Here is a 27700-nt window from a genome sequence, read left to right as displayed (position 1 = left end):
GGACCTGGCCGAGCCGCGCCGGAGAGGGGGGGGGCATGGTCAGTGTGGTGGAATGTGGGTCCCGCGCTAGGGAAATGATGGCCCCTGATAGAGTCCCCTGTACGTGGCGGCTTGCGGTCCGGCGTGGGCTAGCCACTATCATTGAGCTCGCAACTTTGGATGGTAGTTTGGCTGGGTCGTGGTCGAGTGTGGGTCCCATCCCATCGCGTGGTCCCTGGTGGGTCCGAGGCTTAGCCCTCAAGTGGGTCCCAAAGTCATTCCCAGGTTGATTGCCATTCAGAAGCAACACGTGCAGTTTTGCCCACACAAGCAGAGGTGATGACAACTTTCTACGGTTTGATCATAGCTCCAGTAGATACCGGACACCCTTTTACTGCCATTTGATTTTTTGGTACCGCCTCGAGGCATGCACCGCCTTGCCACAGTGGCATCAGATGTGTCCCACGCTACCTTCTTCATCTGATGTGGCTCAATTTTTAATCTTTTATCATGGGAGATTTTTGTATGTTAACATTTTTTTTTTATTTTTTACAACATTGATGTGACGGTTTCGATAATCTTACATTTTTCTTTTCTTAATAATAATAATCTATTATTAGATATCTACAATTACAATTAATTGTAGCATGCTTTTTATGAATCGATTTTAAATAATGAAACATCATATACCAAGTTTAAATCTTAATACTATTCATTTTAAATAAAATAAAATAATAATAAAAAAAAATCCTAATCCGTTTTCTATCCGGTGGGGAAGTAAAGCAATGGTCTCTCTCTTTCTATCTCTACAGGAAACAGTGAATTCACATCACCACCTTCCCACTCTTACATCATCCTCACGATAAAAATTAATAGCCTAATTTTATGAAAAGTTTACAAATTTGGTTTATAATTAGTAATATGCTAGACATTTAGACAGATAATTTATACGCCATCCAACAGATTTTTATATAACGTAGGGTCAAATAATATTCACAATTTTTTTTTTTCTTGGGCAAAAGAGAGTTTATTAAAACAATTAAACATAATGATCCATATGGAGTGTATCTCCCAATTAATTACATCAAATGTGCATAAAATTTTTGGTTTTTATAACGAGAATATTTGAACTATCTAGTAGTCAGTAATCAATCAAAAAATAAATAAATAAATAAATAAATTTCAATCATATTTTTTTAAAAAAAAGAATAAAAAAAAAGGTGAAGCCACCAGGACGAATATCCTATCTACATAAATTTTTGATACACAAAAAGCAATTGGGATGTGGGCCTAAGATTCAATCATATGGGTCCTAGGTTTTATTATGGTGCGGCTGTGAACATCATATTGTTTCGGAGGTGAAGGGTGGGAACTCCGTTAATAGTATGATGCGGCGCCGTCAGGATTCTCCAACCTGATCGAACCAATAGGGGGATGCAGCTTCTCTAATGTATCATGAGCTCCACTGCAATGTCATCATGACTATCCCCTCGAGACGCGGAGATATTCATAGCCTCGATCCCAAAAGACAGTTGCCCTTATCAAACTTATCCTACCAAACACATGCCTATAATAACTTGACTCAAATTATATTACTCTTATTTGATATCTTTTATTGGATTTTGCATCAACGAGTTTTTTTTTTTTTTTTTTTTTTTTTTTTTTTTTTTTTTTCTGGGATTACAATATGGGACACAAGAACGAAATTACATAAACAAGACAACTCCTCGGTGCAAGTAAACTGAAATTAAAACATTAAAAAAAAAAAAAAAAATTAAAAAAATATATATCAAATTAATGACACAACCGGCCTTATGAATTCTTGAAACATATATATGTCAATTAAGAAAATTGGCCGCCGCACAAGAAGGTTAAACCCTTCCTATATTCCCAAAAAGGAACCACTGTAGTAGCAAATGCGAATTGGGAGAATAACTGCAGTTGTAAGAAGGCCACTGAAAAAGGCCAAAATGAGACAATCAATAAAAAGCACAGACAAAACAGTCTCTACAACTAGGATAAATCATAAACGTACGTAGAGACACAACCACAAAACAAGACAAAGACAATCAAAAAAAAGCAAAGGGAATTAAGTATATATTTAAAAAAAAAAGAAAAAAAGAAAAAAACGCACACACAAAACAATAGCATCTGCGAATGAAGGGCACTGAAGTAAGTTGGATGGTTGGATCTTAGTGTCGTTCAAGTAAAATACACCATTTATTTTTAAAATACAAAAAAATAAATATAAAAAAATATGTAATTGTCATGGTTTCTCCAACTACTGTTGGGTTTTCATTTCACGACAGCATTTCAAGTCATGTCTATATCTTTTCTCTGTGGATTTTCTTAGAGCTATGAGGGTAGTATGGGAATAGGAATTATAGAAATATCTAAAGCGTATAATTTAGCTTCCAGGATTATGAAATACTCAAGGCCAGGAGTACGAATACAGGTAGGCCATACTCCATATGTGATAAATTGTACATACTAAATCATTTCGTACAGAGATATTGTCATCCCAACAACCCCATTGCCCCCACCTCTTAAAATATATTTAATTATTAAAAAATGTTTTTTAATTCTTAAATTTGTTAGAAAAAAAAAAAATTAAATCCCTTTTTTTTATTATTATTATTAATTTTTATTTTTTTTCAGTCACGCATTCATTTCATTAATATGGAAAAACAAAATCGATTATTCCGCTCAGCATTTATCAATCTTTTTAACAGCGTAAATTGATCAGAAATATTTATGAAAAAAGTAGAGGAAAATTATTGGCCATAATTAGTAAAGCAATTTGATGCCATTTGCATAAATAATGATTTATGTGAAGCTAGCTCCCCAGCTATATGGATCGAAATTAAAGTTCAAAGGAAAAGGTGAGATGCACTTACAAGTTTATGTTTTCTGCGACCTTTGTACACCCATTATATATATATATATATATATGACTCTCAACCTCCCACCATGTTCAAAACTAGGAATTTATGTCTAGAGGGGTTGGATTACCTTGAACATTTTTAAGAGGACCGCCCTTTTATGCTTTGTCTAACCGCTTTAAATAGTGGCCATTTTTTTTTTGTTTCACTAACAAAAATTTATAAAGTTGCGTCATTTATAATTTGATGCATTCCTTTGTAATTTATGTTTACCTACACTAATTTGATTATTTTGGGACTTATTTGTTGGGTTACCTAGCCCATTGTTGTTGCATGTTTGGAGTTGTAGTTATTTTTGTTGTAGTTATAAAAATAAATAAAACAACAACAACCTGCATGGAGACTTCAAAAACTACATTCAGGGATAAAATTAAGAATTTAACTTTAACGGGGCCATATTATATCAATTTTTTTTTTTTTTTTCCTAAGGGCCAAAAGAAGAAGAAGAAGAAGAAGAAAAAAAGACCTAATATATATATTTTTTTGTTAACAAATTTAAAGATCAAAAAACCTTTTTGTAACAATATATGTTGGGTATAATCCCATTCGCCCCGGCCAACCATCAGTATGTTTTCTTGACTTTTTTTGTTTTACAACAATAAAGAGACGTGAAAAAAATTCAAAGGGCATGCTGTTAAGATTATATCGAAAATTGTACTAACAATATATATTTGGAGGAAGGGGGTTGGAAAGGAGGGTCATGTTCCAGCCACCAATCCCGTTTAGCTCTACTTTAACTACATTGGCCAAAAACATATGAGAATAAAAAAGAAAAAGACAAAGTACATAGATAGGAGTAGTGTTAAAATGACAGTAATTTTAGGTGTATTGTATTTAAAGTTATTTGTTATAATATCTATACTTTTTTTAACTAAAATGTAAAATGTAAAAAGTAAAAGTAAAAAGCGTTCTCAAATGAGAAGTTGTTCAAAATTCACGGAGCTCGGCCGGCCCTAAGGCACATTAATTAGCTGTGGAGGTGGAAGAGGCCACGAAGAAGTTACAGAATAGTGCAAAATTTTGTGAATGGCATAATAATCATGGACCTTTTTTGGCTACGACACGCACGCAGGCCGCCCAACACAATTCCAACAACCGGCTTCCTAATGGTCGTGCTTTAGTGTATTTGTGACTTTTTAACAAAATGATATCTCTCACCTAAATTAAAATAATTGCAAAAAAATGAGGATTTATGATTGCGTTTCGGTTTACATGTCGTCTTCAGAATTATAATTATAGTACCAATAATTATAACTATAATAAATGGAATAAGATATGACAAACAAAAAGTGGGATGTTGAAATGATTTTTTAAATCGTCGAATTCACAGGAAATCTGGGAAAATCAATTAACGTTTTGTCATGTCCAAAAATGCTAATTAAAGCTTTAGCACCCGACTTCTGCAGCCAAGACTTTTTTGTTTGGATGGTAATTAATTACCCCCGTGCAGTTTGGTGACGTGGCGAAAATGACGTAGTCTGAGCTCATCACCGAAGTTATCAGAGCCAGCTTTTTTGGGCTGATTGGGCCTATTGCTCTGGATTCATGAAGCCCAACCTAATCTAGAATTAAAACTGCCTAGAAGTCCTAAAGACTGTGGGCCCATCTATCATGTTAGACGGGCTTAGGCCCATTAAGCGAGATGTTGTGCTGATGGTTTGGTCTTCTGGCTGATTGTGTGCCAAGTCCGACTTCCAGGAAACCACTTTGAGGAAAGAAGAAAAAAATCATACTTAGCTCCTAAATTTTCATCAAATTTGAATTTATTCCTTATGTTTTCTATTTCAAAAATAAAGTCCTTAAGTTTTACTCAAATTTCGAATTGATCATTATATTACTTTACCGTCAAAGTTAATGATTTTTCATTTGTCACATGTGTTAATTTCACTCTCTAAGAATTATGTTAGCGTCCAATACAATGTCAATGTCCATGTCAGCATCAAAGCTAACGGTTTTTCATCTAATGTTACAAATCTAGAATATTAAGATGACAAAGAGTATGGTTTTTGTTTTTAGAGTTAGGTCTTTTTTTTTTTCTTTTTTTTCTTTTTTTTTTTATGGATGACTTGGCGCTTAATGATGTGGCATTGATATTAAATGCTGATGTGGACGCTGACGTGTCAATTGAGACACACATAAAATGATGAAATATGACAAATTATTAATTTTGAAAAAAAAAAAAACAAAAAAAGTGACAAAGGGGCTTATTTAAAATTTGTGCAAAACGTAAAGACCATATTCTTGAAATTAAAAACTCAAGATTAAATTCAAATAAAATAAAAATTAAGGATTAAATATAATTTTTCTCATAAAAAAATAGAAAGCAGAGCATTTTTCTAATACCTAGTAATAAAGTAGGCCATCAACTGAGGGTACATTCCATAACGTATGTATGATGTGTTTTTAACTTTTAAGGAGGAAGAATATGGATTTTTTTTAAAAAAAAAAAGAAAAAAGATTGAAATTGTAGAATTTAAGTTGAGGAAAATCTCAATCCATCAACTTAAAAATAATGTTGGGTTCACATAGAGCAAGATTAAAAATAATGTGGAAGGGAAAATGATTAAAAAATGTAACTAACGAAATAAAGAAATAATAATAAAATTTAATTATTATTTTAAACATAAGAACATAATTTGTAATTTATTTATTTATTTATTTTGGGGGTGGTGGTTGTGTTTTGAAATGAATCAAAGGAGTGTAAAACCACAAAGGGGAAGGGTTTAAGGAACAGTCCACTACCGCCTCGTTCAATACCTCAAAGAGTCGCAAAACTCCCATATTCACTGCTTCCTCTTCATCTTCGTCTCATGCCACACTGCGAGCTCTGCTTCATTCTTGCCATCTAGTTCGGTGCATATGTTCAATTTCTCACATGGGTTGTTCTCAATTCTGCTTTGCTTCTCCGTCTATAACTTCTCTTTTAATTGTCTTTTCCACGATTTTTGGTCTTTCTCTCTTCAGGGTCAATGAAAATTCCCAAATTTGGCACTTGGGTAAGTCTTATTTGTGCTTTTCTTCACCACCTATACCTTTTCTTCTCTAAGACTCATGCTATTTCTCGGTTCTGGGTGTCTGAAAACTCCCAATTTTGGGATTCTCAAAATGCTAATTTTTGTCTTGAGAACACTTCGTTCCCTTGTACTCACATAGCAGAAATCGCAAATGATTAAGAGAAGGCCTAGTGCTTATTATTATTACTGTTTCTTCAGAAATAGAAGAGAAATTACAACCTGTTCTTTACCACTAGACCCACCAAATGCTTCGATCTCATCTCTTACCAATGACCACAAATCTCTCTGCCTCTCCTTAGCGGAGCAACTCATTCAACGCGGCTTGTTATCCTCGGCACAGCAAGTGGTTCAGCGAATTATCTCACATTCTTCCTCAGCTTCCGATGCTATTTCCATAGTTCATTTCGCTGAGGTACGGGGCTTGGACATTGATTTGGGTAGCTATGGAGCAGTCATTAGGAAGCTGATGAGTTTGGGTCAGCTCCAGTTGGCTGAGGTGCTTTTCCTTGATAGAATTGTTGGCAGAGGTATCGATCCTGACTTGTCGATATTGAATTCTATGATTATTTGCTTTTGTAAGTTAGGCAAACTAGAGGAGGCAAGAGCTCAATTTGATTGGCTGCTTGTGATGGGCTTTGTTCCTTGCAAACCTGCTTGTAATGCCATGCTTCGGGAGCTTTGTGCCCAAGATAGAATTTTAGAAGCATTTGATTATTTAGTTAGAGTAAATAAGGCTGGAGTTACTCCTGGTTTTTGGTGTTTTAATAAGTTGATTGATGAGCTGTGCTCTAAGGGGTATATGGATAAAGCTCGTGAATTGTTTGATGTAATGTGCAGTGGACCTGGGTGTCAACCTACTGTCCATCTCTACAAATCATTGTTTTATGGTCTTTGTAAGAGAGGGCTGGTCGTGGAGGCAGAGTCACTATTCAGAGAAATGGAGTCTCAGGGTCTTTATATAGATAGGATGATGTATACTTCTTTGATTTATCAATATTGCAAGGCTAAGAAAATGAAAATGGCAATGCAGGTTTTGTTGAGAATGCTGAAGACAGGTTGTGAGCCCGATAATTACACATGTAATACATTGATTCATGGTTTTGTGAAATTAGGTTTGTTTGATAAGGGGTGGGTGGTTTACAACCAGATGGCGGAGTGGGGAATGCAACCTGATGTGCTAACTAATCAAATTTTGATCAGTAAGTTCTGCAGGGAAGGGAAAGTTGATTTTGCTGTGATGCTTTTGAAGAACATGGTTAATTGCAACTTAGCTCCCAATGTGCACTGTTACACGGTTTTGATAAATGCTCTTTACAAGGAAAATAGGCTAATGGAAGTTGATGAATTGTACAAAAGCATGCTGGATAGTGGGGTTGTTCCTGATCACGTGTTGTTTTTTGTCCTTATGAAGAAGTATCCAAAGGGGCATGAGCTTCAGCTTGCTTATATGATTCTGCAGGCAATTGCCAAGAATGGGTGTGGGTTTGACCCTTCTATGCTCACATTCTCTGCTAGTCTGAATTCTACTGGAGATTTGGAGAGAGAAATTGAGATTCTGCTTGAGGGAATTGTGAGAAGTAACTTGAATCTAGCTAATGTGGCATTCAGTGTTTTTATCAGTGCCTTGTGTGAAGAAGGAAGGCCTGATTATGCTTTGCTTTGCATGGATAAAATGGTTAGAGTTGGATGCGTGCCTTTGCTTTTTACTTACAACTCTTTGATCAAGTGTCTTTGCCAGGAGGGGCTTTTTGAGGATGCTGAGTCCCTGATTGACATTATGCAAGTTCGTGGGGTGGTCCCAGACCAAGCAACTTATTTGATAATGGTAAATGAACATTGTAAACGAGGTGATTGGGTGTCGGCATTCGATATTCTGGACCAGATAGAGGAGAGGGGACTGAGACCTAACGTTGCTACATATGACACTATTATTCGTTGTCTAAGCAGAGATAAAAGAATTTTTGAAGCAGAAGAATTGTTTAAGAGGATGCTCAAGTTTGGTGTGGATCCTGATGAGGTTGTCTATATGACGATGATTGATGGCTACTCCAAGAATGGAAGGGCAATTGAAGCCCGCCAGTTGTTTGATAAAATGATAGAGAATTCCATTCGGCCAAGTTCTTATTCCTACACTGCACTTATAAGTGGGTTAGTGAAGAAAAACATGACTGATAAGGGATGCATATACCTTGATAGGATGTTGGCAGATGGTCTTGAGCCAAATGCGGTGTTGTATACCTTGCTTATTAACCATTTCTTAAAGAAGGGAGAGTTTGAATTTGCCTTTAGGTTAGTTGATTTGATGGACAAAAACCAGGTTGAACATGATCTTGTCATGTATATCTCACTGGTCAGTGGTATTAGCAGAAATATCACTGGTATTAAGAAAGAATGGTGCATTTTAAATAAAGGGTCTGAAAGGGCAACAGAAATGTTGCTCCATTTGCTCCATCAGAGAACTCTAATCCCAAGGGAAAATATTTTGAGAGTTTCTGTTAATTCTCTTGAGGAAATGAAATGCTTTGTGTTGAAGCTGATGCAGAAGGTTAAAGAGATTAGGTTTATGCCAAACTTGTATATATACAACGGTATAATCTCTGGATTTTGTAGGGCAGAACAGATGCAGGATGCCTATGATCATTTTGAAATGATGCAAAAGGAGGGTGTACGTCCCAATCAGGTGACTTATACCATTCTCGTTGATGGGCATATCCAATCGGGTGATATTGACAGTGCAATAGGATTGTTCAATAAGATGAATGAAGATGGTTGTGCTCCGGACAGAATTGCGTACAAGACTTTACTGAGAGGCCTTTGTAAGGCTGGGAGACTACTTGATGCTCTGTCAATCTCATATATGATGCGTAAGAGGGGGATTTTACCAAATCGGGTTTCTTATGAATATTTACTCGGTTGTTTTTGTTCTAGTGATCTAAGTGTTCCTGCCTTCAAGATATTTGAAGAAATGCTTGCTCAAAGTTATATACCTAGCCAGTTTAATTGCAACCGGTTGTTTTGCATATTATGCGAGAGTAATAAATTGCATGAAGCTCGTATAGTATCTGATATGATGCTTCAGAGATGGAAATCTCCAGAAAATGCAACAAAGAGGCTTCTTCTGGAAGCGTGCTATAAGGAAAGAGAAGTTAATTTAGCAACATGTTAAAGAAATATCCTAGTGCATGGAAAAAAACATATTTTCTTGTGCAACAAATTCAGAGGTTGGTAATTGGGAATTTATTTTTTTTGTGCCAAACATACACCTCTTCAATTGTCAATCATTTTTGCTTCCAAATCATCTTCCCCTCATTGCATTTCAAATTTGCAATCTTCATTATTTGACTAGGGAATTGTGTGCCTGTGGGGTTAATAACCATCAGTAATTTATGCAGGAATTATGGAGTTCGTGCACTTTCTTCTAGCAGCAATGAGTCATTTACATGCGACTAGCTAGAATCAGGTAATTTTCTATTTTGATCTGTCCTGCTACTTTCTTAGAAGATATGCAAATGAAAATGTGAGCTGAAAATCACCAAACTCATGGAAGATTCAATTGTACTTTTCATAAATAAGACACATGGAACATATGGAAGTGTGAAAAGCTTCTTAAAAAGAGGTGAAAAAGTCAGAACCTAAGTTACAACTTGTGACTTTTTATTTAAAATAATAATAATAATAATAAAAAATAAACAATAGGTTTTCTTTTCAGGGTATGAATTTTTTAGATTTTCATAATTAAAAGTGGAAATTTGCATGAAGATATTTGGAATGCGGTTCTTAGATTAAAAAAAAAAAATAGGGGATGCAGTTGTAACAATCACGCTTAATAATTTCACAGTCTCCCTTTGTGTTCTAACATAGTTCAGTAACAAGTTGGATGTTTATATGAAAATGATCTCCAGCAAGATTTCCTGTTAACTTGGGTAAATAATTTTATGCTCTATTTGTTATTTATTTTCTCGGTTCTATAATGCATCATTCCATCCATTGGGCCTAGGTCGGCTGATGAATTTTTTCTTTTTCTTTTGTTTTTGTTAATAGACATGTCTTAGGTTGACCTTGTGTGGGTTACCAACTAAGTACAATGTCTGAAGAGGCTGGACCAATGTTGGTGGTTTATGATCATCCCTCAGATCAACGATCTTTGTCATTGGACGATACTAGTAGCACAGAGGAATCACCTGATGAAACCAGGCTCTCCCTAGAAACCACTAATGATGCAATTCCATATATTGGGCAAAGGTTTGCTACTCATGATGCTGCTTACGAATCTTATAGTGAATTCGCAAAGCGATGCGGCTTCTCAATCCGGCGTCACCGTACAGAGGGAAAGGATGGGGTTGGCAAAGGACTAACAAGACGCTACTTTTTTTGCCACCGTGCTGGCAACACTCCTATCAAAAACTCAAATGAAAGTAAACCTCAAAGAAACCGTAAATCCTCCCGGTGTGGATGCCAAGCGTACTTGCGAATAAGCAAGACAACAGAATTGGGAGCACCAGAATGGCGCGTCACAGGTTTTGCGAACCACCATAACCATGAGCTTTTGGAACCAAACCAAGTTCGTTTCCTTCCTGCATACCGGACCATATCAGATACAGACAAGAGCAGAATCCTTATGTTTGCTAAAACTGGAATTTCTGTGCACCAGATGATGAGACTTATGGAACTTGAGAAGTTTGTGGAGCCAGGATATTTGCCATTCACTGAAAAGGATGTGAGGAATTTACTCCAATCATTCAGGAAATTAGATCTTGAAGAGGAGGGCATAGATTTATTAAGAATGTGCAGAAACATTAAGGAGAAAGACTCTAACTTCAAATTTGAGTATACAGTTGATTCAAACAACAGATTAGAGAACATTGCCTGGTCATATGCCTCATCAGTCCAGTCGTATGAGATCTTTGGTGATGCAGTTGTGTTTGATACAACACATCGCTTGACTGCATTTGACATGCCACTTGGGATTTGGGTTGGAATGAATAATTATGGTATGCCTTGCTTCTTTGGCTGCGTCCTTTTGCGTGAGGAAAATTTAAGGTCATTTTCGTGGGCATTGAAGGTAATAGTGTGAAAGTAATTGTCTGTTGTCTCTCTCCCCCCCTCCCCCTTCTTCCAACTAATCTGTCACCTTATATTGCACATGTGACTGACATAAATTTTAATTGGACCACTCAATCAATTGCTTCTCTTATGTCTCATAACCTAAAGCAAAGGCAAGTTGAAGGATAAAAACATAAATTTTGAAATTTAAAAGCTGGATGTTTAGGCTAGCAGGCAGGGAGTAATTGATGCAGTAGGTGGTTAGAAATGATTGGCCAGTTAGGTTTGGACCCTGCATAAGATAATGTTGCGTAAGTGATTGAGTTTCACATGAGTGACTTTTGTAATTGGGAGTTAATATTCTCTATGTTGCAACTATAAATGTTGGGAGCAGGTCAAATGGTTACTGAGCATGTACCTTTCAGATTTATAGTAGTCAATTTCTATGGCATTAGGATTCTTTTTTTCCTCGTAAATGCAGATGAGCACCTCCTGGTATTGTTCAGTGCCTATTGGTTGTTCTTCCTGTCATCCTAATTGGAAGAGAATCTTTATTTAGGATGAAAATCTCTCTTCACTTTGATGAATCTGTTGCACATGCACACATTTATTTCCTTTTTCAAAGAGCTTCACAACTCCCAAATTGACGTTGTTGTTTCTGTTTTGTATTGTACATATGGAAGGCATTCTTGGGGTTCATGAATGGGAAGGCTCCACAAACAATTTTAACTGACCAAAATTTGTGCCTCAAAGAAGCAGTAGCCATGGAAATGCCTATGACTAAACATGCACTTTGCATATGGATGATTGTGGCGAAGTTTCCATCCTTGTTTAATGCTGTACTGGGAGAACGTTACAATGAGTGGAAGGCAGAGTTCTTTCGACTCTACAATCTGGAGTTGATTGAGGATTTTGAACTCGGTTGGAGGGATATGGTAAATTCTTTTGGGTTGCACACTAACAGGCATATAGCCAATTACGCATACTTTGGTCATTGCCATTCTTGAGAAGCCATTTCTTTGCGGGAATGACTACAACTGGCCAGTCAAAGTCGATTAATGCTTTCATTCAAAGATTTTTGAGTGCACAGACCCGGCTTGCACATTTTGTAGAACAAGTACGCTATTCTCTTTTGCTATTTGGGTTCAATTTGATTAAGATATTATCATTTAGCTGTGTTTTTTGAGTACATTCTTATGTCAACTCATGATTGCTTACAGTGTGTGGTCAATACAATGTTCTACATTCTAGTTAGTCTCACGTAAAGATTAGGGATGCTGATAACATTATGAGAATGTTAGCATATGGAGATTCTATAATTGACTATGCTTCTATGTAGGCTCTTATGAAATATACCCAGCCAAGCCCCATTGCACATCCCCTTTTACCCAAGGGATGGTGAAAGATGAAATGGTTGGAGATTTTCCAGTACTGGCCTTTTCATGTTCAAAAGGTTCTGGCCCTTTATCTTTTTTCTAACATAACCTAGTCAAGGAAAAAGAGGTAGTACAACAAAAGAAGAAGGAAGAGTTATTAATGTTTGTAAGTACTTGTCTACCAGGGTTGCGCCCCTCGGGCTCTTTTAATGAGATTGCATTGCTTATAAAAAAAATGTTTTTAAGTAAGCTCTTAAATTTCTCATGATTTTCTTGTTCTCTTTTCTCCTTATAGTTAGATGTTTTCTTATATATACTTCCTATGTACCTGGAAGCGCCTTATGCTTTTAATGATATCTCGATTACGTATATATATATAAAAGGTAAGCTCTTAAATTTTTTTTCAACCAGTAATGGTTAGCCTCTTGATGTTGTGGTCAATGCTATGGATAACCTAGCAAAACTGAAGTTGCCGAAATATAAAGACCTGTTCTCCTCAGAAACTGCAGAGGAATTGCTTTTTGTCATTCACTAAATATTGTACTGGCTGAAATGTCAGGTTAAAATGGTGACTATGTCTTGTGATGAGATGCACAGGAAATCATTAATGAAAATGAAAATTCTGGGAAAAAAGGAGAAATATATGTGGCAAGTCATTAGCTCAAATCCAATAATGGGCTTTGACATTTGTTTCTTTGGATAAACCCAGCCATAGTATTCAATATTTGAAGGGAGAAAGAGAGATATTCTTGACATGTATCTTGGAAAAGGTAAAAACCAGAAGGCAGTTTTTGAGTGTTTTCTGTCATTCATTTAATCACATTTTTTTGTGGCTTTACGCAATGCATTTTTTTTGATAGGTGACTTATGAAGTGAAAACTTGCAACTTTATAACTAGTTCCATGACAGTAGAGTGTAGAACACTTGCAATAAAAAATGTAAGCATTTTCATATTAATGACTAACTTGCAAGTACTTGGTTGCAGGCAGCCTAAATTTGTTGAAGAAAGAAAACCAATTAAATTAACGAGTGATTTAACCCTAATCCCTCTAAATAGTGCCTATTTTAGCTCTCCCCCAACCCCCCCCCCCCCCTCGGAAAAAAAAAAAAAAAAAAAAATTGTCGGTTCAGGTTCGTCTTAGAATTCATTTTATACATTTCCTGGTCCTTGACTCGAGATGTTAGTCATACAAAGACTGTCGTATTAAATTAAAACTTTAACTGTCCTGAGAGCAAGAAAAGACTTGAGATGGTTTTTATTTTTTTTTATTTTTTATTTTTTATTATGAGCAAAAGACTTTGAGATTAAGATGAAGCCCATTGAACTAATTACAGGTAACAGCTTGGCATGCTGTAGAAAGTTCTTGATTATTTTTATTATTGGAAAGTTGGTTTTAGCATTTGATTTCCATGCTTTGGATATTTTCTTCCCTTTTTTATGGGGTCATTGGATATCAATATGTATTGAATTTAGAACGTGATTCTGGTTCAACAGATTGATGAAACCCTGTCTCAACTGTCTAGATAATTTCTAATTATTGGTTGGGGAAGCCTTTCCCTCCTTTTGTATAAATTAATTGGTTGGGATTAACGCTTAGTTGAGTTGAGCAGAAGTTGTCCCTGTTATTTATGTAAATTTGCACTAGCAGGTAGCAGTTGCTGTGGATTTGAAAGATCAAGCTGGAGAACAACAAACAATGCAACAGAATCTCCAAAATATTTGCCTGAAAACCGGGGCCCCGATGGAATCCCATGCTGCCTTGATGCTCACTCCTTTTGCCTTCTCTAAGCTACAAGAACAACTTGTTCTGGCTGCCCACTATGCATCTTTTCAATGGATGATGGTTTTCTTGTGAGACACCACATGAAGGTTGAGGGAGGTCGTAAAGTGTATTGGGTTCCTCAGGATGGCATCATAAGTTGCAGCTGCCGTCACTTTGAGTTCTCTGGAATTCTCTGTAGGCATGCCCTTCGAGTTCTTTCAACAGGGAACTGCTTTCAGATCCCAGATAGGTATCTTCCCATCCATTGGTGCTGGATCAGCACACCCTCTGCAAAGCTCCTTCAGAGTGCTCCCAGTGATCATGCAGAAAGAATTCAGTTTTTGCAAAGTATGGTATCATCCTTGGTAACAGAATCTGCCAAGCCCAAGGAGAGGCTAGATATTGCCATTGAGCAAGTTTCCATCCTTTTATCTCGTATAAGAGAGCAGCCAGTTTCATTACGAGGAATGAGAGATGTTTCCTCCATTCATTGGAGCCTTTGACTCAAGAGTCCAAGACTATACCACAAATAGTTAGCACTGTCTTGAATTCTCATTGACAGTGGAGGGATACACCCCAATATTGGGCAAAGAAAGCAAGTGTAGGAGATTTGTAAAGCAAGATTTTGGGAGGAAAGCCCCTTCGTGTGAAGACTTGGAGCTGGCTTGTGGGCTAATCTCCCTTGCATCACTTTTTTGGTAGTTTTGGTGCATGAAAATATTCTTTAAAAGTTGTCCTTAACATCATTATAAGTGCCTGTCCTTGGATTCAGATCTCCATCAATTTATTGTCCAAATGTGAGTGAGCTTTTATGGGACACACGTGTCAAAACAGTAGGCAGATTGTTCAAGATCTGCTTGGGTTGGTAGGTCCTATGAGAGTTCTCACATATTTGCTGTCCAGATTGCTAACAGTTTGGGCATTAAAATTGTTAGGAATCTCTATCTCCTATCTTTAAGGGGGATCGGTTTCAAAAGGTTTCCCATATGTACAAAATATATAGGAATGACTTTTTGTCTGTATGTAAATGGTTGTGTTTGTGGTTCGAAAGGTTAGCTCATTTTGGCACTTAGGATACGAGAAAATTGTATTTGTAGAGGCAGTGGTGTGCTTGGAAGCAAGTGAAAGATTGAGTTGAAGATGGTTCTTTCCTTTCGTAAAGTCCCAGCATTCATTTGTTTATTTATGTTCTTTTTGTTGTCTTTAGGGTAGGTTGCAGCTAACTTTTCTTATTTGTAATGTTGAGAAGAAAAAAAAAAAGGCAAATTTAATAACATAATCTTCATGTGCTTAACAACATATGATGTTTTCATACCTAAATTAATCTTCTTTTAGTTAATAGCACATGGTTTATACTTTTTTCTTTGAAAAAAAAAAGTAAAAAAGAAAAAAAAAGAAAAGAAAAAAGAGGGAGGTTAACTTGTCCAAGTTTGAATAGAAGTAGAATTGCACACAATGACAAAGGGGGTTATGCATTTCTTAAAGGAATAATTGTATAGTCTTTGGAGTTGGCCTAAATTACGAATCACTTCTTATGATATAAAAAGTTTATCGAAGGTTTTTGTGGTAAATTATAATTACAAATTATTCCCTAAACCCGTTTTCCATCCACCAAGTTAACAAAGTCCATTAGTGGATTACGATACAAATGATATATAGAGGTTGTCTTACCGTGGCAAACTAATAGATTATGTTAATGACAAAAAATGGGTTTAAGAAGTGATTTGTAATTATAGTTTATTACAAAAACTCTTTTATGAAATTTTTGTATTACAAAGAAAGATTCGTAATTTAGATCAATCATAAGGACCAGTAGTACAAGTATCTCTTTCTTAAATCCATTAGGAATCTGCAAAAACAACAAACAAAAATAAAGAAAGACAAAACGGTGAGTTTTAGTCTCTCCCTGCGTGCTGCCCTAGTTCTATCTTGTCGACGAGCAAGAAGAGGAAGAGCCTGAAGCAACGGAACCTACCAATGTTATGAACTTGTGTGTTTGATAATGGAAAAAGAATAAAGCAGCTCTTCAAGGGGCTATCCCTCCATTCACATAAGCACACGGCTATATGCTTGATACTCCAAAAGATAATTCCTTCCTTTTCTCATGTGTTAACATACCAGAGTTGGGTAACTGCCAGTAGTGGCAATACCCACTAACCCTCAAAGATAACTGACCCACTAACATAATGGGCATCATCCCACCACACGTTCCAGTCGACTATCTTGGAATGGATTTAGGGAAATGAAAATAACAATAAGAAATTACAAATAAACCCTGGCTATTGAATTACTCTTATACCCCTTCCAGCTGGAGCGCGCACCCTAAGTTGTTCCCTGCAGATTGGATTCGTGGAGCTCCCTCACGATTCCTTGAGCCCTGGTATTAAGGACCCATGTCTAAGAGCTTCTAGGTTCTTCTTCTCTCTATCTCTGAATCACCCTCTTCTCCTTAGGAACTTAGGCATGTAACACACTCCATTGTATCAAAAGACCTTGCCCACAAGGTCTGGAAAACGATGGTGAAGAGTTTCCAGTTCTTTCCATGTCGCCTCTTTGTCTAGCATTCCCTTCCATTGAGTGAGTACCTCGGTGACTGCTCGGTTCCCTTTCCGTTTCATTCGCCTGGTGAGTATCTTTTCAGGTTCTGGGGTTAAGGTTCCTTCTGGTGTGAGGACGGGTAGGGTACCTAGAGGTGCCATCCGAGCTCCTAATTGTTGCTTGAGATTTGAAACATGGAATATCGGATAGATTTGCGAGATCGACGGTAAGTCTAGTTTGTAGGCCACAGTGCCGATCTTCTGAATTACTTTAAATGGCCCATAGTATCTAGGAGAGAGCTTTAGGTTGCGCCTTAGGGATACCGACATCTGCCGGTACGGCCGGATTCTAAGATAGACCCAATCCCTTACCTTGAACTCACGAGGAGTTCGATTTTTATCTGCAAAATACTTCATTCTTGACTGAGCATCAGTTAGATTTTCCCTGATTAGGGTCAGTATGAACTCCCTGGATTTTAGGGTTTCTTCTTCCAATTGAACATTGGATGTTCCTGGTTCATAGGGTAGCAGCCTTGGAGGTTGATACCCGTAAACAACTTCAAAAGGGGTTAGCCTAGTAGAGGTGTGCTCCGAAGTATTGTAGGCCCATTCAGCTAAAGAGAGCCACTGCATCCAATCCTTAGGTCGATCCCCTATAAAGCTTCTTAGATAACCTTCCAAACCCTTATTCATAATTTCTGTCTGACCGTCTGTCTGGGGGTGGTAAGCTGAGCTCATTAAGAGGTCAGTGCCACTCAGACGGAAAAGATCCCGCCAGAAATTGCTTGTAAAGATCGGATCTCTGTCATTCACTATGGATTTGGGTAACCCATGTAGTTTGAAAACATTATCTAGGAAGAGCTTTGCAATCGATACTACAGTATAGGGATGAGTCAAGGGAATAAAATGGGCATACTTACTCAATCGGTCGACTACCACCATAATTACATTCCTCCTTTGTGAGTGAGGAAGACCTTCAATAAAATCCATGTTCACCTCAGTCCAGACTTGAGTAGGTATTGGTAAAGGCTGTAACAATCCAACTGGGTGGTTGTTTTCCACCTTATTTCTTTGGCATACATCACATTCCCTGGAGGTGGAACTTCACTGGATAGAGGGCACCTTCCTGGAATTGTAGCAGTAGATCCTGGAGTTGTGGATCATCAAGATAAGTTTTCCTGAGTTCTTCCAGCCAGTCGGCTTTGAATGTACTTATTGCCTGTGCTTGCATTTGTGTTTCTTGTTTGCCTGTGTTAGAATCTGCTAATTCTGTTTCTGTTTGCATCTCCTGTCCTAGATCCTGTGTTGTTGGGTTTGCATTTGAATTTGATTCTGGCATTTCATCTGCATCCCCATCTTCATTGTTGAGTTGAACCCTGGATAGTGCATCTGCAGCCTTGTTCTCCCTTCCCCTTTTGTATTCCACTGAAAAATCATAGCCAAGAAGCTTAGATACCCACTTTTGCTATGCTGGAGTACCCACCCTTTGCTCCAATAGGAACTTTAATGCTTGTTGATCTATACGGACAGTGAAAGTCTATCCCAAAATGTAGTGCCTCCACTTTCTGACTGCCATAACTAAGGCTAGCAATTCCTTTTCATAGGTGGATAAGAATAGGCTTTTTCCCTTTAACCCTTGGCTTAGATAAGCTAATGGTTTCCCTTCCTGCATCAGTACCGCCCCTATTCCTCTTCCCGATGCGTCACACTCAATCACAAATTTCTTAGTGAAATTAGGAAGACCTAGAACCGGTGGGGTTGACATAATTTTTTTTCAAATTTTAAAAGCTTCCTCCGCTTAATCATTCCACCCAAAAGAATTTTTCTTTATAAGGGCTGTTAATGGGGCTGCAATCCCTCCATATCCCTTGACAAATTTCCTATAATAACCGGTTAAGCCTAAGAATCCCCATAAAGCCTTAGGGGTTCTAGGGTAAGGCCAATTTATCATGGCTTCTATTTTTGTTGGATCCGCTTTAACTCTTTCCTCCGAAATCAAATGACCCAAATAATCCACCTCCAAACTCCCAAATGAACATTTTGACATTTTGTCATATAATTGATGTTGTTTTAAGGCCTCTAAGACTAACTTGAGATGCTTAAGATGTTCCATAATATTTCTGCTATATACTAGGATGTCATCAAAGAAAACCAACACAAATTTCTTTAAGTATGGCCTAAACACCTCATTCATTAACCCCTGAAATGTAGATGGTGCATTTGTGAGTCTGAAGGGCAGTACTAGGAATTCATAGTGCCCTTCGTGTGTTCGAAAGGCAGTTTTTGTGATATCCTCAGGTCTCATCCGGATTTGATGATATCCGGACCTAAGGCCTAGCTTAGAAAAAATAATAGCCCCATGTAACTCATCTAATAATTCATCAATATTTGGAATAGGGTACTTATCTTTGATGGTATCCCGATTGAGTGCCCTATAGTCCACACACATACGCCAACTCCCGTCCACTTTCCTCACCAGCAACACCGGGGACGAGTAAGGGCTTTGGCTTGGCCTAATGACCCCTGAACTCAACATCTCCCTTACTAGCTTCTCAATTTTTTCTTTTTGGTGATATGGGTAGCGGTATGGCCTTACCCAAGTAGATTTAGCCCCTTCTTGTAGGCTGATTTTGTGGTCATAGCTTCGGATTGGAGGCAATCCTTCGGGATCCTTGAAGAGCACTGCGTATTTTCCCAAGAGCTCCTGAACGGCCGGTTGCAGCAAGGCCTTGTTAGGCTGCCTGGTGACAATCATTAATTATACTCATAACCCCTTGCAATCTGCTCCTGTGGACTTGGGAATTATATCCCTTGCATCCAGCAAATCTGGAGATAGTGTTAAACCCTGCAACTGAACTTCTCTGTTGAGATAAGTGAATCTCATAGTAAGACCCGTGAAATCCCATAGAATAGGACCAAGAATCCTTAACCAATCCACCTCCAAAACCATGTCACAACCTCCTAAAGGTAAAAGATAAAGAGTAGAGTTGAAGGAACAACCTTGTAGGAGAATAGAAACTGCCTTACAGTGACCTTGGCAAGAGAGGGTAGCCCCATCTGCTACCATTACTATCAGCTGCCCCTCCCTATCGGCTGATAGATAAGCCTTTCTTGCTGCATTTGGGTCTACAAAACTATGAGTACTTCCTGTGTCAATCAGCACTATCACCTCTTGAGAAACCCACTTTACCAATCAATCTCATAGTGCAGGGTGCTGAAGAACCAGCTAGTGCATGTAGGGAAATGCCAAGCAACTCTCCTTCCTCCACTTCTTCCTGCAGTGGTTCCTCGTGAACAACCAGTGCTCATTCTTCTTCTAGCATTTCTCCTTTTTCCTCCCATTCTACGCCTTCAAGTAGATATAATTTGGGCTTGTTACATAGATGTTTGGGCTAGTATTTGTCATCACAATGGTAACAAAGCCCCTTCTCCCTTCTTTCTTGCATTTGAGCATTAGCCCATTACACGTTCCAGTCGACTATTTTGGAATGGATTTAGGGAAATGAAAATAACAATAAGAAATTACAAATAAATCCTGACTATTGAATTACTCGTATACCCCTTCCAGCTGGAGCGCACACCTTAAGTTGTTCCCTGCAGATTGGATACGTGGAGCTCCCTCACGATTCCTTGAGCCTTGGTATCAAGGACCTATGTCTGAGAGCTTCTAGCTTCTTCTTCTCTCTATCTTTGAATCACCATCTTCTTTTTAGGAACTTAGGCATGTAACAACCAACTAAATGGTGCATTTCGATCCTATCTTAGCTGTGGTCTTCATTCTTCTTATTCTCTGCTAACCAACTAGCCATTATATTGGATGCGATCACTGAATAATCTTTGTTCAATTACACGTATGCACGCTTTAGCTGATTGAGACAATCACATAGGACCTACTTTTCATTTGGGCTTTTGTTCAATTCTTGCTATTTTTTGTTGTTGTTTTTGATATGTACACATGCTGTCAAATATCTAATTAACTAAACATTATTTGCTTTTGCTTTCCTCCATTTTTTTTTTGGGTAATTACATTTTCCCCCAATGAACTACCAACTTTTGCGCAAAGCCCCCACAAACTACCTACTTGACCAAAATAGAGCATTCAACTACTAAAGACAACCATTTTTCCCAATTCTGTCAGTAAAATGGGTTAAAACAAACGGTCAACGGGTCACGTGACTGTCACATGCTGTTTTACCTTCATTTTCTTCCTATTTTCCCCCCATGAACTACCACCATCTTCCAACATGCCCCCATAAACTACCACCATCTTCCAACATGCCCCCCATGTAAAATGGCATGTGACGGTCACGTGACCCGTTGACCGTTTGTTTAACCCTCTAACTAACGAAATGGGGGAAAATAGTTGCGTTTGGTAGTTGAATCATCTATTTTGGTCGAGTTGGTAGTTTGTGGGGGTTTTGCGCAAAAGTTGGTAGTTCATGGGGGAAAAAAGTAATTACCTTTTTTTATTATTATTATTATTATTATTATTATTATTATTTATTTGGGTTTTGCTTATATGTGTGTTTTCTTATTGGGTTTTGATGAATGATTGAGCTTTCCATTTCTTGATTCATGTATTTCTAGATTTTATGTAATGCCACTGATTTTAAGAAATAAAATAAAATGTCTAAAATTAGAATTTGAGACTGAGTAAAATAGACAAGTCTAGAATTGACGTTTGATTCTCAAGACTCGACACTCGAATGGCTTAATATTGTAGGATACAATATTCAGGTCTAGTTGTTAATAAAATACGCGGCTTTAAATACGATATTTTAATCCCCGATAAATAATAAGGAATACATAAATATTTATGAAAATAAATATTCTTTGGTCTTATTATTTATAAACCTTGATTCTATAAATAAAGAATAATATTATTAGACTAATAATATTGTTGGATTATTTAATAGACAGACGAAATTAATCAGTGGATTAATTGATATGATAGTATTGTTGAATAATATTAATGTGTAATATTATTGTATAATATTTACTATGTTTAATGATATTGTCCAATTTACATATTTAATATATATATTTATGGTATTATAATATTATTGAGGTAATAATATTATAATGAAATGAAATAAATCCAAAACGGACTCGGATTATAATTTTATTGAGTTGGATTAAATCATTAAAATAGTATACACAGCACACACCTCTTCTTTCATTATTTCTTCTTTCTTCCTTCTTCGTTTCTTCTTCTTGTTCTTCTTTTCTCGCCCGTGTACAAAGACCCGCAGACAGAGAGAGTGGAGAGACAGAGAGATGAGACATCGAGAGATTGAGAGAGGAGAGAAACAGAGAAGGTGCTGAGAGAGAGATTCGGGGAGATTGAGAGGGAGCCGGAGATGGAACCGGAGTACCTGTAACCTAGGGGAGGTCCGATCCTCCATGGATTGACGCCGGTGAAGCAGGGGGAGCCGATTTCCGGCGAGCTCGTAACCCGCAACCCGCCAGACCCGAGAGAGAGAACCCGGGCGGTTCGTGAACCCGTGTGGCCCGATCCTTCGGTGGTGGAGTCCGGCGCAATTTCCGGCAGTTCCAGTGGACTTCCGGCGAACCAGAAGCCGATTTCCGGCGGGCCAAAGTGTTTTCCGGCCGAACCACAAAGACCCGTAACCCAGAACCCCTCGAACCCGAGACCCGTGACCCGCTGAACCGTGAGGAAGACCCTGTCCTCCAGGAGCGATTTTCCGGGGGTCCAGTAGCGATTTCGGGTGGATTTTCTAGGAAAATCCTCTAGGTAAATAACTCTTGAAAATTTGTTTGATTTATTGGTTGATTTTATGATTTGGTGTCTTGGGTTTTCACTCGGCCGTATATGTTTGGGCTTGTGTTGATTTTGGCCAGTTACTGATTTTGGGTTGAGATATTTGCTGTGGTTTGATCTTGGCGGATTGAGTATTTTATGGATTCACTGTTGTTGGCTATATATGGACTGATTTGTAGGTTTGATTTATCTCCCCTGTTCGGCCAGTTGCTGATTTGGGTGTTGGTGTTCTTGATCGGCCAGTGTGCGTGTTGAGATGGAGTATGGGATTTTTATGTGTGTTGTGTGCTGGCCATGTAGTGTATTGAGCAGTGTTTTGGATTAATTGAGTGTTGTGATTTTGGCTGAGTATTGATGAATAGGTTAGGGCTATGTGGTGATGATCTGATTTCTTGTGGGTTGTTGATGAATTTTGGGTAGAACCGTGCATTTGGAGGTTTAAGGAATTTCCCTGTTTTTGGTGGAAGTTGACAGTGGGTCCTTGGTGATGTTTGAATTGTATTGTGATGTTTTGATTTGGAGTTGTAGTAGTTTTAGATTGTATTCCCTGTTTACCCAGTTGAGTGTTATTTCCCTTTGGAGTCTTTGGATTTTGGTTAAGTTGTGTTTTGAGGACTTGGGGTTTTAATCGAAAGGGTATTGAGTTTGGTTGTAAGTTTAGGTTCTTGTTGAACCCATTGGTTGTAGGTCCTCTATTTTTGTGGTGTTGTTGTCATGGCTAAGCATAGCTATTTGGGAGTAATTGTGGTATCCTTTCAGTAAACAAGGTCGGATATTATGAATAATGAATTCTATGATGATAATTAATATAATGATCTTTAGAAGATAATGATATCTAATTATATAAATAGAATTAGGATTTGTGAATGATGATATTAACACTTTATGTGTATATGTATGTATTTATTGCAGATGATGAGTTGAGAGACTGTACAAAAAGGATTGTGAGTATTTCTTACTCACTGAGAATGATACGTGTGGTTTAGTCTTTAATGACTAGTGATCTCAGCTTTATTTGATTGTATGCTATTTGATGTTTGACATTTAATACATGTAACATGTTTCGGTTTGAATTATGCATATGATGTTGTTGACATGATTATATGATGGTGTGATGTGAGTTTGTTAATAAAAAGACTGGAGGTTTAAGTACCAAGGCTTTAGTGGATTGAGTAGACCAACGGATAAACTAAGGTTTATGTACCAAGGCGCCAAGAGGTTGGCTAGACCGATGGATAAACCGAAAGTTTAGGTACCAAGGCATCAATTTATTGATAAAACCGATGGATGAACCAAAGGTTGAAGGATTAATTGAGAAAAGCAATTATGGAGGTAGAGCTCTGTATTAGCGAAAAGATAGCGCTAATGATATGTTAAATTAGCGAAGAAAATAGCGCTAATAGTATGTTAAATTAGCAGAGAAAATAACGCTAATGATGTGTTAACAAGAGATGGTTTTGAGTATGTGAATAATTAATGTAGAGGAATAAGCATGATTGTATGCGGAAATGATTATGTGTATGTGAATATATATGTCATCATTTGGATGCATTGTATATGGTTATATAAATCAGTGTGTCACTGTGGTTGATGACCGTTGACTCACTCGACCACAGCATGAGATTGTGGTGTGAACCACAATCGCATATGAGTTTTGCAGGAACAAAGACGCTAGGTTGATTAAGGACGAGACCTTTAATTTGTAGATTTTATATACCATGCTTATGTAATGTTTGTGCCGCATGTAGTATGCATATTGTTATTTGAATGTATTTTATTATAGCAGAACAAATGGTTATTATTTTCTATATTGAGTTTATTCAGTCAGCTCTGATGTATTAATGTAAAAGAAGAATGTTTTTCGCTGTTAATTTATACTCTGATGACGTCGTTGTTGACGTCATAACGATACGTGAAAATCGAAATTTTCATTTACGTTTTTTTGTAAAAAGCGGGTCGTTACATTTTCTATTGTTGCTTATGTTATGGGTATATTTGTGTGCGTGTTTTTTCTGGGTTTTGATCAGTGATGGAGCTTTCCGTTTCTTGATTCGTGTACTTTTGGATTTTTGATTGTTGCTTTTAGGGCTAAATTTGTTTCATTCTAGTAGCAATTCTTATGCTAAAAAACGAAAGATCTTTATTTTTTTTCCCCCTTTTTTCAGCCATTTTCCTGTAATTTGCTTAGGAACCAAACGGATGCACAATGTCATATTCATGCTTTGTCTTTCATTTGGGAAAAATTTCATTTGAAGGGTATAACATTGTTGGTGGTGGTTGTTGCAGGTTGCTACAGCTTGAAGCGATTTTGTTAAAAAAATAAAAAAGAAATAGGAAAGAAAGGAAAATGCATCCTCCTTTAACACTACACAAGCACCCAATGTGCGCCGAAGTGAGTCTCTCTTCATCTTCTAGCTTTATTTATGATTTATTATCCACAATTTCTTTAGGCTTATAAATCTCTTGTTTTTGTTTTGTGGGATTAACTTTAAATTGATAGCTTTGACAGGATATATATATATATATATATATATTTGCTTGGTTGTTATTATGAGATATATGGACCCAGGATTTTGAGCCAAATCCGAGTTGTTGGAATATGTCTAGATAGAGTAGCAATAAGTAAGAGGAAAGATGATTTTGGCATGGTAACCCTATCATCATTTATGAGCAAGAGAAGTTGGAATAGTTTTGTGGCAATTTATGTAAAGTGAACTGTGTTTTGCTTCACAAACCATAAATGTTTATGTCATAATTTTGGTTCTTATGTCCGGTTCATCGGAACCATTTCATTTTTTTTTCCCTTCAAATCAAGTTTTGGAAGATGGCAAATAAGTGGATAGATGTTGGTGTGATTGTTCTATCTGATTTTGTGTAGATTATTGAGGAGTTCCAGAAGTGTCATATAGACCATCCTATTCGGAAATTTTTTGGTGAATGTACAGATCTCAAAATAAAGCTTGATCGTTGTTTCAGGGAGGAGGTGAGTTTTTATTATATTTGTCTTTGTTTTTCTCTGGTTGGGGTCTTTATTTTATTATTCCTATAACAAGATCTTCAAATTTTTTGACAGAAAGCTCTGAAGCGGAAAGCAAACTTTGAGCAGAGTAAGAAATTGAAGGAAAGACTACAATCTTTTAGGAAGGAAACTGCTGAGAGAAGCACTGAAGAGAACGACCTTGTGCAAAGTTAATGGGAAAGTGAGAGATCAACATCTTCATGGCAAACAGAAGTTTGACGACTGCTCCAAGAGCACTCATCCATGAACCTTTGCCGGCACAAATAACATAAAGAAACATGTTTACCAAATCCCAAAAGAATTGATGTTGTAGGAAGCATGATCTTTGCTTCCACAGATTGAAGACTCGTTGCACATGATTTTTTCATGGTGCTTATTTGTTCTGTTGAATTCGTAGGAATTAATTATTTGTCCATTAGATGCATAATATGTAATGTTTCTTGAAGATTTCAAGTTTGAGATCTTTCCTACTTTGAAATAGAAATAACAGGATTTTTTAAACTGTCTTGTATCTGAATAAGAATTGCTTATATGAAACTTGTGCAAAGTTTGAAGGGAGGTTGGTGTTCAAAAGAGGTTGGGGGTTGGGAATATTTTTTAAATATATGAGGTATGAAGTAGGAAATGGATTTAAGGTGCGGTTTTGGCATGGTGTTTGGTGTGGAGAGCAGGCTTTGAAGTTCTCATTTATGAAATTATTCGTTATAGCTTGTGATAAGGGTGCGTGGGTGGTGGATCATATGGAGTTTTGGAATGGAAACATTCATTAGAATATTTTCTTTACAAGACCTGCGCATGATTGGGAGGTGGAAATGGTTTTTTTTTTTTTTCTTTCCTTTTCTTCTTCTTTTGAGGTGGTGTATTCTCAAAGAGTGAAGCTTTTGAGTTGTTGAAATTAAGTCTTACTATTATGTGTTATCTACTTCAGTAAGTTCCCATTTTCTTTGGAAGAGTATTTGGAAAGTAAGGCTTCATCGACAGTGGCGTTCTTTGTGTGGACAATGACTTTAAAGAAAATCGTAACTTTGAATAATTTATGAAATAGGAATGTTGCTGTGGTGGATTGGTGTTGTATGTGTAAGAAATGTGAGAAGTCTATTGATTACCTACTTCATTTTAAGGTTGTAACAAAACTGTGGAGTGCACTCTTTTAGTTGTTTGGTATTGCATAGGTTATGCTTAGAAGGGTGAGTAAGATGTTGGTGAGTTAAATGTGACAATTGAGAAACCACAATGCTTTGAAAGTGTGAAAGTTGGCTTATTTGTGCTTAATGTAGTGTTTTTGGAAAGAGCGAAATGCTAAAAACTTTGAAAATAGAGAGACTGTTTGATGTTAGAAATCTAGAAGATGATGTCATAATCCTTTCATACATGTTTATATTGAAGATCTTGCTTGTCTGGGGCTCCTACACTGTGACCATGGATAATGTAAATGCTATATATATATATATATATATATATATATATATATATATATATATGCTAAACCAATATTCAGATTCAACGTGAAGCAACAAAAAATTCATCAACACAATCTCCAAAGTCCACATATTATCGAGTATTCAAGTACCATAAAAAACCAAACCTGAACTAAAGTAATTAATAACAAGAACTCCATAGGATAAAAGACCACAATAACAATTCGAACAAATTCTAAAATCCCCAGCAAAACAAAAGGTCTCCAAGAACAATCATTTTAAGTAAATAAAAAACATAAACATGTCTGCTGCTCTATAAACTAAAATACTGAGATACCTTAGCACATTATCATGAGCTCGCACCAAAAGATTCCAAATTCTCCAACATTGTCTAGCTAGAAGGATCCCGATCTGTTACATACATCATCTGAAAAATGTTAATAAGATTTAATGAGTCACCTCAACAAATAAAATTGGCTAATGCAAGTGTGAGATCGAGCCATGTATATCTTAATCCTTATACAATTGATGTACAAATATCATTTCTCTTAATGTAATTCTTAACAATAAAATGCGTATCAACACAATAATATATCAAGTAATTAAACAAGTATAACAACATGAGAAGTTTGCTTCGTAATTTCAAAACAATTACATAACACTTTTCTGTACATTACTTGCAATTCACTGTGAGTATCAAAGAATGCTTTACGGCCATACTTCTAACAGAGAATTTTCTTGTATGCTGTGTTGCTGAATTTGATTAGAACAAGAAAATAAACTTCAAGTAACAGAGGCTATAATCTAACTACAATTTCAATTAAAGC

General features: G+C 37.0%; 4 protein-coding genes and 1 pseudogene across 5 annotated transcripts; 4 read left to right on the top strand and 1 right to left on the bottom strand.

Moving 5' to 3' along the window:
- The first annotated feature begins 5622 nt into the window (after positions 1 to 5622).
- On the top strand, positions 5623 to 7101 carry LOC133861908 (pentatricopeptide repeat-containing protein At5g62370-like). Its single transcript, XM_062297731.1, has 2 exons — positions 5623 to 6462; positions 6966 to 7101. The coding sequence occupies exons 1-2, from the start codon at positions 6087 to 6089 to the stop codon at positions 6995 to 6997; spliced, it is 408 nt and encodes a 135-aa protein (XP_062153715.1). The 5' UTR covers positions 5623 to 6086; the 3' UTR covers positions 6998 to 7101.
- LOC133860402 (pentatricopeptide repeat-containing protein At5g62370-like) lies at positions 7083 to 9101 on the top strand. The gene has a single exon (XM_062296016.1). It carries the CDS (start codon positions 7083 to 7085, stop codon positions 9099 to 9101), a length of 2019 nt encoding a protein of 672 aa, XP_062152000.1.
- LOC133861907 (protein FAR1-RELATED SEQUENCE 11-like) lies at positions 9097 to 15278 on the top strand (annotated as a pseudogene).
- Positions 15279 to 17735: 2457 nt separating this feature from the next.
- LOC133860400 (uncharacterized) lies at positions 17736 to 19409 on the bottom strand. Its single transcript, XM_062296015.1, has 2 exons — positions 19106 to 19409; positions 17736 to 18079 (listed from the first exon to the last, which is right to left on the bottom strand). Exons 1-2 carry the CDS (start codon positions 19407 to 19409, stop codon positions 17736 to 17738), a joined length of 648 nt encoding a protein of 215 aa, XP_062151999.1.
- Positions 19410 to 21824: 2415 nt separating this feature from the next.
- Positions 21825 to 25956, top strand: LOC133861904 (uncharacterized). Of its 2 annotated transcripts, XM_062297728.1 has the most exons (5): positions 21825 to 22409; positions 23349 to 23380; positions 24723 to 24828; positions 25315 to 25419; positions 25510 to 25956. In XM_062297728.1, the coding sequence occupies exons 3-5, from the start codon at positions 24784 to 24786 to the stop codon at positions 25627 to 25629; spliced, it is 270 nt and encodes an 89-aa protein (XP_062153712.1). In that variant the 5' UTR covers positions 21825 to 22409; positions 23349 to 23380; positions 24723 to 24783; the 3' UTR covers positions 25630 to 25956. The 2 variants fall into 2 exon arrangements, with proteins under 2 accessions (XP_062153712.1, XP_062153713.1); XM_062297729.1 differs by lacking the exon at positions 23349 to 23380.
- The last annotated feature ends 1744 nt before the right edge of the window (positions 25957 to 27700 follow it).

The sequence above is a fragment of the Alnus glutinosa genome, chromosome 2 (genome assembly GCF_958979055.1).
Source record: "Alnus glutinosa chromosome 2, dhAlnGlut1.1, whole genome shotgun sequence".
Lineage (NCBI taxonomy): Eukaryota > Viridiplantae > Streptophyta > Magnoliopsida > Fagales > Betulaceae > Alnus > Alnus glutinosa.
Note: the sequence above shows the minus strand (reverse complement) of the source record. Positions and strands in the feature narration are given on the sequence as shown.